We start from the raw sequence: 9,280 nt of genomic DNA, 5'->3' as shown, positions 1-9,280 counted from the left end.
TACAGTAGCAATGGCAATTTTTAATAAAAAATATATTACACACAATTTTATTATTTTTCCATTAGCATTTCTAACCCAAAGTAGAAACTCAGATGTAACATCCTGAAGGCTCTCAGTCCTGTAGTGAAGTAGTGAAGTGCTGTAGTTATGCTTCTGCATCAGAGAAGACTTTGATCTCAGTAAACCAGTTTGTTGCCAGAAGGAGTGGATCAGGTGTCACTACCATGTCACAACAGCTTGCCTCTCTTCTCCTCTCTCCCTCCCCAAATCAGCATCCTGCAGGATCCATGAGCTGATTCCCACTCACTGTGCAGCCCACACAATCCCAGTTGCAGGTCATCTCCTTGCAGCAATGTGAACTCTTAGAAAACAAGAAAAGCCAACTGCAAAACCTCCCCTTACTGACATGGGAACTAACCAGGCATCTCACGAATCTGATGCAATACATATTTAATACACCATATCAAGATTTGCATGTGTAAGATGCTGTGATACATACAGTACCTTGTACATGCCAAATCATTGGTACTTTGTGTTTCTGCACACCATTCTAATGAAATCTGGAAATAGTGAGTTTGGTTATTAGTCCTTTTACAGAGTTTCACATGCTCTAAATGCAATGTATACAAAACAATCATGCTTATACTTACCTCCTTGTGATTATGACTCACATTATCACTTTCCTAAAATGCTCATAAAAAACCAGTACCTTAATAAATGCATTCGTCAGGATTCCACTGCATCCTAAATATTTTTCACTGGGAACCTCTTGGCTTTCCTCAACCACTCTTCCCAAACTGCAAGTTGTTCTATCAGGTCAAGAGTGCTGCTGGACACTAACCAGAATCACCTAGGTTTGAAGTGATAGTGAAATTGAGGACTTAAGGATAAACTTTGTGTTCCACCTGACTGAAAGCAACCTGGTCTCTAAGGCTGCAATGTAAGATGTAACCAGAGGTATGTATTCTATCACCAGCTGTTGAAACCAGGTGGAGCAGTGTTCTTTATCTCTTCCATGACCCATCCCTCATAACTCTGGGGGGGATATCCTGGTAATGAGCCAGCGGTTAAAACCAGGTGGGGCAGTTTTCTTTATCTCTTCCAGGACCCATCCTCAGCCCAGGGAGATCCCTTCTGTTAATGGGCCATTGAGTCTCACTGCCCGACTGAAAATTACACCACCCCTGTGATGGGATGCTCCACCCAGGGGGAGGAGCCAAGCATTCCTACCTAGATAAAAATCTGAGATTTGGAATACTAGAGGAGCCTTTTTCCACTGGATTCCCAGAGGAAGACCAGGCCCATCTACACCACAACTGGAAAACTACACCCTTCTACAAGACCATGGCTTTAACAGAACCACTCTTGTCACTCCAGGAGGACTGCAGGCACCATTTAATCAGACTGTTACCAACACACTGACCAACAGGGTGTAAGGTTGTATTCTGACTCTGTTGGTGTTGTTTTGCATCTCTGCATTTTAATTTTAATTTTCCTAGTAAAGAGCTATTATTCCTATTTCCATATCTTTGCCTGAAAGCCCCTTAATTTCAAAATTATAATAATTCAGAGGGAGGGGGTTTACATTTTCCATTTCAAGAGAGGCTCCTGCCTTTTTAGCAGACACCTGTCTTTTCAAACCAAGACACCTGGGTTTACTGAAGAGATGGTCCTGCTCACTTTCCTTGTCCATCCTTGACACCCCAAATCCTGCTCCTTCTTAAAGCTGGAAATAAAGATTACACACAGCCTCCTTATTGTTAAAACTGATGGATGAAAAGGCTTGAGAAGTTGTAAGTGGGGAGAGCAACAGAGTGGGAAAAGTGACCTTTCCCTGCTCAGTGCCTGCCCATAGCTAGATTCTGTACAGTGTAGTTAAAAACAGAGCAAACAGTAACAAAAAATAGAATCCATCCTACATAATACTGCTTACTAGTAGTGAGTCATGATATGGAAACCACCAAAATTTAAAAGGCATTTTGTAGAACCTGCAATTAGAACAAAAATACAGCACTATTTACATCAAGTAGTTAATTACTCTGGCAGTCAGAGATGAGAGATAAATCATAGTGTAATTTTACAGAATTCAGCTGATTTTTTAAATTAAACCAGGCTAAATAATTTAATTCATAATTGTGACCAATTTTGCAAGTTTTCCCTTCCTATAGCATGTATGATAACAAGACATATTTGTGCATAACTTGAGGAATGAGAGCAGCTTCGTGTAATTTTAATAAAAAATACAATGCTTCAATTACATCTGTAAGCATCAAAACGTAAGTGTACAGACATCAGACTGATCATTTTTTCCAAGGTAACTGTGTAAGGTTTCAAAACCAGTTCGTTGCTTTACAGCATTTTTGAAAAGAACATCCTTTCAAAGGAATATATGTCAACAAGAACAGGTAGGATGAATACAATCGTGGAGACCACAGTGGACAAAGGAACAGCCACCTGAGCTACTGGAAAGGAGCACAGGCCTTGCGTTCAAACCTCCGACAAAAGTTCCTCTTTCCCCACAAAAAGCAGATTTATGTACTATGGCAGACACAATGCAGAGGATGTAAAAGCATATTTTTGTCCTTAGTATGAGCCCTCTTTGAAGGGCTCTGACACATCTTGGTTGGCAGCATCGTACTGAGCAATGAAATGTTTGAGTTCTTCAATGCATCGCTCGCCTATCTCATGCAAATTCTGCCTCAGGGCAAACTGAATGGACTTCTCTAAAGATGGATCTTTATCAATTAGCATCTTCACTACCATGCCAAAGGTTTCACAGTCTTGTCTGTAGACCTAGGAACAACACATTTTAGAAAATTATTAAATGCAAAAGTCTTTACGTTAGCACATTATTTACATTAACCCTTATTGAGTTAGATCCAATTGTAACAAAGGATTTTGGATTGAACTTGAATTTCAGCTGTAAAACTTACTGACCATTTCCTCTCTTCTGACGTGTGCTAATAAAAATGTAACTAGCTCAGCACTATCTGGATACCAAAAATAACTGTTATAAGGTGAAATACCATAATAGAGAAATGAAGTACTCCTTGCAGCAATATTTAATAAATAACAGTAAAGCAAAGTACAAATGCTAAACCAGATTTTCTTTTCATTTCAATATATTTAAAATTAAACTGTGAAATGTCTAGCAATCTCAATCTTCATACAAAGCACCAATAATTTCGTTTGTAATCCTTCCTAATACTTCAAATATAACTTGTGTTTAAATAATTTCACCAAATTTTGTTTATTGGATATCTGTTTCTTATAGAACTCCTTGACAAAGAAGACTTAATTAGTTTGGATGGTTTTAATCACTAAGGATTAAAGAAGTCCTGGCTGTGGTTTACCTGAATCCATCTCCCACAAAGAATGGAGAGTTTGCAAGCTAGTCATGCACCACATTTGAGGTGAACTAACTTTTCATTATCTCTGCAATTGTTTTGCAGCAACAAACATAAGCATATGCATAAATTAAAATATAATAAATGTCTGCAAAATAAACATATACATAAATTGCATACTCTTATGCAATTTCCAAAGCAAGTCAGTGACGCTTAAATTTTTTTTCCAAATTCCAGCTAAGTTTTTTCATCTGAACACCCAGCAAAAAAGGAACTTCTCAAAGTCTTCCAACTGCCAGATGCAACTAATTTTCAAACCTCCTAGGCCAATTTCCATTTACAAAATAGATTAGCTTTTTGACTGAAGATAAGTAAGTTTTCTATCTCCATACAACTTTTTTTGAGGAAAAAAAGCTAAAATGTTGATAACCTTCCAAGTATGATTATCTTTTGGTATTGTCTGCTTGTCTTAGAACTTGTTTTTCACAGAGATGTGCAACCCTTTCACACTTACCTGTATTGTGGACAGAAATTATCCAACTGTATGTCAGCAATTCCCCTTTACTAAAAACAAAATAAAAAACGATACAAAGCACACCCATCCCTCCCCCAGTGAAAACCCACCCCAAGAACCCATTCATAAGGACCAGTCTGAGGTCAGCTCAAGCATCTTCACGTCAGAAAAACAGCAAAAAGCCCCAACATTCTGTACAAAACTAAACTATTCTTAGAAACACAATGATTATCACAATGCCTTTAACGAAGATAATTCTTAAATGCTTAATAGCATAGTCTAGGAAAACAATTTAGGAGCAGACCCACTTTTCAAACACTGGTTGGCAAACAGAAGAGAATCTTTTGGAAGGAACTAAACTTCAGTGGAGAGTAACAAGTCAAAAAGAAGAGTGTAGCCCAAACAAAACTTGAGCCAAACATTTTTAAGTGTGGAAATGCACATGGCATTTTTTCCAGAGAGGGGTTTGTTTCCCGCTTTGTAGTTCTTTGGTAGTAAAACAACAGCACAAAATCCAGACACTCAGAGCTCATGTTCCACAGCAAGTAAAACATGGTACTTTGTAAAAACTTCAAATGGAGGAAATCTGTATTACTTTTTTCTCTCTTCCCAAAGGAAAAGCTCAGAAAGAGCTGCACAGGGAGGCACCCAAAGCTACAACTGAAGGAAATGCTCTACTTTTCATGGGTCTGCAAACTAAAGGCAAATAGTGCTACCTGCTACTTCACCCACACACCACAAAGAACTAGCCCAGATGAAATTCTGTGACTCTTAGCATATAAATACTGGCTTGAGCTAAGCACATTTTTCTTCCAAATTTTCACAAAAGAAGAATTGGAAGAGAATCAAGAGAGCCCTTATCATTGCTGAATCCAAAAAGTCACTTTGCTGTCACAACAATCTGGAAACTAAACACCTTCACCAAAGAAATGAACATTTTCAATATTTTGTGACAAAAGACTTTAAAAAAAAGAGAATTTACCTAAACTGGGCGAAGAGGGCAAAAGTGGAGCAGGAAGGCACTTTTAACAACAGAAAACAAAGGAAACAGCTCAGCTCCTCTAACAATAATTGAGCAATTTTCTCTCAACAAGCTTTCTGCCCCAGCTGCTAATTCTGATCCTGGTACAATCTGCCTCCATCACAATTGTGCTGATAAATCTATTTGTATAGCTGCAACGTAAATTGCATCACTGAGATGTTCCCTTTAAAATTACTTCCCCCCCCACCCCATTAATGTGATTCAGTGATTCAATTCTAAAACGAGATGCATCAGCACAACTGAAAGAACTGTGAGCCATGGTCTTAAAGTGAAAACTTCACAAAATAGTTTCCTTCTGAAGTCAAGGCACAACTACCAACTTCCAGAGATTTGATACTTTGCTTTACAGAAGGAAATGGCAATTATCAATTACAAGAATATCAATACAGAATATGTTAATTAATTACAGCTTAATAGTACAATCAATTACTTGAAAAAAATTACTTTCAGTGCTTTGTCAAAGCACTGAAAGCTCTTGAAAGAAGAGGGAACAGTGGCATGACATGAATATCTATCTTTAGAGAGAATAAAAGGAGGCTATTTCTGACAAATAAGATGAGAATGTGATGCTTGAAGAAGAAAAAAAAAATTGCAGAAAGGATTCCAACCATGCAGAAAGAGCTCTCTGTCGGAGAAAAATACTGGAGGAACTTGTGACCCACAACATATGAAAACTCTAAAATTCCATCTGATATTGATTTTGAGCTCAGACACAGAAAGCTCATCTGTAAACATCTGGAACTAAAACCTGAAAATGATTCCTCGTGTGGAGAAAGAAGAAATAACATTTTTAAAATGAAAAACAAGAAAGGGAATGATACCAATGACATGATTACTCTGTCTGACATATAAATCAGATAATCCTGAAAACAGCTAGAGCCACAGGGCTCTCATTTACCGTGGCCCTAGCACACATTCATTCTCTGACCTAAGCTACAGCACCAGCATAATGGAAAGAGCGTGCAAAACTTTAGTAAGTAGATGAAGAAAAAGTAGAAACAGCTGTTCTACTTCCAAATATGTAAATACAATATTAAATACACACACATCTATATATAAAGAGATATATGCAGTCTTGCTTCTCCTATGCACAGCAAGTATTTAAGCTGAATTCAAGTTCTTTGAAGTGTTTTCCAAAATCAGCACATCTGGCATCTGTGAGGTCACAGGATCACAAATATGCATACTTTTATATTATTCTCATGGAATTTTAGAATGTTACATGATAAGGGCATAGAGGGTCTGGCTGAGATCAGCCCTCTGCTGTGACATTCTCTGTGTAAGCACCTGATGCAAATATAAAGTTGTGATGCACCTGCAACATGTTAGTGAACACACCTCATTTATTTGAGAAAGCTAAACCAAAATTTACACTTAGAGCTGTTTAAACATAGCTAAAAGACATTTACTTCCAGACCTAGTTAAAGCAATGGAGATGTCAGTTGCCCAGGTTGGAGGCAATCAAGCCCTACAATTCCCCAGGCAGAATGAAACTTTTGAGAACTCCCTTGGCATCTACATCTATGCCAAGTTTTCACAGAGAGCTTCAAAGTGCCATCAACAGTGTCTTGAATTACAATGTATGACACTGACATGGAAAAAATTATGGATAGCAAACACTCTCTTCTTCCAGCTCAGCTGTGGAATGTTAACCTCTGAACAGGAAGAAAGAGGGGCAGAAGCAGGCACATGGGGACTGCTCATGTCTTTGACTGCTATATCCCTCTTTCAATGATAATCTAAAAGTGGTCTTGGCTTAAACTGAAGGATGAATGGCTTTGCTGATGGGTGGAATTACACATGGCCAGGGACAACATGCCTACTACTCACTGACAGAGCCCATATAATTTTCTGACTAGCACAGCACTATGTTTTTCTTCAAAACTGTTCCAGAGCCACACATACACTTTGTGCAAAAGAGCTGTTGGACAATATAAACAGTAATGACAACAATGCAAATTAGAACTTAGGATGTCCTCCTCTGCACGTAACTACAGGCTACAAGAATCATAAGAGCAATCTTGATCTCAAAATCTTGCATACCTGGCCAGCTTTATTTCAACAGCAAGACCAAACAATAGTATTCAAAGGGGATGAGGACAAGCCTTATTTCAACCCATGTACCTAGTTTCCCTAGCTTAGCTCTACAGTCTGTGCAAAGAAGGTTTTTAACTTCTCAAGGTTATTCAGAACAGCTAAAACCACAGTATCTATTCTAAACAGGCTTTTAGGAAAAGGGAAACAAGAGAGAAATTCTCTGATAATTGGAATGACTCTCTGGAAGACTGGTCCCACCAGGATACAAAAGTTAGCCTCTGCATCTTACATGTCCACAGCTTCTAGAAAGCAGAACTGAGTAGCAAATGGGAAATGCAAATTTCTCCTGATTTAGAAAGGACTCAAATGAATCTCCACTTCCCATTTCTGGGGGAACTGTTCTAATGGATGTGCTTTATTTTATATGCAGGTATTAAAACACTTTGCTCTCCAAATATGGTTTTGAATGAATATCACACTGTGGCACTGGTTTTGAGTGCTCTTGGATTCATGCACACATGAAAACCTCTTCCATAGAATTCATCCAGAGACTTACACATGCCAGGCTTGAGCAGCCATATGCAGGAGATGGGTAAACTTCAGTGCAGAAGGGGATATTTCTGTTCACAGAGACAAGCAGGACCAGCAAACATGATAACGACCATATCCATTAGGTGGATATGATGATTTAGCAAGCAAAATTGATGTCCATGATTTAATCTGTAATTTCCAACATCTTGCTCTTTTTCCTCACAACCTTTCCTGGGATTTTTTTTTTGAGTATTTTTAGCATTCCATCCATTTCAAGATTGATGTAACACTCTGTCGCCTCCACCAAGAACTCCTTCAGAGCAGCACGACGCAAGTCTAGACTCTGTGAGCAGCTCTGCACCATATGCACACAGCCCACCAGCAGTGCCTGTGAGTCAGTACTCATCTTCCAGATGCCTGCTCTAACTCCTCATCCAAAGGCCAAAGACCCCAAGGCTCTGTTACCACAGGGGAAGGAGGCTGTGGCTCAGAAACCGCGTTAAATAGCCTGCAACCCTTAGATCCCAACTCACTTTGAGAAGACCCAACATGCCCAGCAATCACAATTTTGCATCTGTGATTCATGCAAGTACTCATTTCATATGTTATCTTCCAGAAGACAGAAGCTTTTCAGTTACTAAGGGCATATTTCCCACAACTATCAAATACTCCATGCAAGGAGGAAAGAAGCAACCTGCTCACTGGTAGTTATTAGATTTCTCACTGAAAGGCAGAGCATCAACATGCAGAGCACAAGTACAGCACCAGTTTGAAAGCCATACCGTGCCCATTCCAGACACTCCATGAGCAAACTGCTGGAAATTTCCCTCACTTCAATGATGCCCCAGGGCCCCCCTACACCAGACAGAGATAACAGCTTTTGTTCCCTCACCTAAACTATGATAGTTAGTTTGGCATAGCCCTCTGGTGGTATAAACCAGCTTCTTATTTCCCCTCCTAAGCAGACCTAAAATAAGTCTGACAAGTCTTCTATTACCCAAGCCACACCTGTGCCAGCTTTTCCTAGCATGGGTGAGAACAGACTATTAGGTATAATTTTTCTTCTACTTCTAACTAAAAACAATACTGATTTTTTTTGTAATGTAGACCTAACTCTAACCTGATTGAATATGCAGTCAAATTTGCATTTTAATTGTGCATGTAAGCTTAAGCAAATTGGGAAACTACTAAACATTGAATTGCCCCTATCACAGCTTTTTCTTTGTCAGTGGCATCTTTTAAAAGTAATTATTATCTCTTCCCAAATCCCTTCTTTTTCATTTATTTATGTGTTATCTTCAAATTTTTTTTCAACTACGTAAATTAGATTTCATTACTTACCCAAAATTTACTCTTCCAAACTACAATAAGTTAATCCACTACTAAAAGGGTACACAGACATTCTCATCACTGCAGTGGCAATGTAATTGTACTGTTATGTTTATGAGTACAAAATATAAGTTTATAGCTCCACAGTGCAAAGAATGCTCAGAAATGTCATTAAACCACTTGCAGACAATTTTCATGATCAAGACATTTAAAACTGATTTTCAACCATAATGAACTAATTTTTATGGTTACAAAAAACTAAATTAACATAGAACAAATTCAATGCTCGGTTATGATAGTATACATATATAGTTTACAGTGGCATACAATGTTTAACATATCAAGAAGTGTACTCTATTCCTTTCTTAAAAACACACTAACAATTTTGCCCTGTATCTATGAAATATTTTCTACACCCATTAATCAATGTGTTCATAGACCAATTAGATACTCATTGAAATGCAAACTGGGGGAAACAAG

At 38.3% G+C, this 9,280-nt stretch overlaps 1 protein-coding gene across 1 annotated transcript in view; it reads right to left on the bottom strand.

Moving 5' to 3' along the window:
* The window catches only part of PPHLN1 (periphilin 1), a 63,514-nt gene continuing 54,234 nt past the window's right edge, over window positions 1-9,280 (bottom strand). The window contains exon 11 of the mRNA XM_059472741.1: window positions 1-2,793. Within this exon, the coding sequence (XP_059328724.1) occupies window positions 2,584-2,793 (210 nt within the window). The 3' untranslated portion in view covers window positions 1-2,583. The remainder of the gene's footprint in view (window positions 2,794-9,280) is intronic.

Source organism: Ammospiza nelsoni, chromosome 5, assembly GCF_027579445.1.
Source record: "Ammospiza nelsoni isolate bAmmNel1 chromosome 5, bAmmNel1.pri, whole genome shotgun sequence".
In the NCBI taxonomy this organism is placed as follows: Eukaryota; Metazoa; Chordata; class Aves; order Passeriformes; family Passerellidae; genus Ammospiza; species Ammospiza nelsoni.
This window is presented reverse-complemented; position numbering and strand designations above follow the sequence as displayed.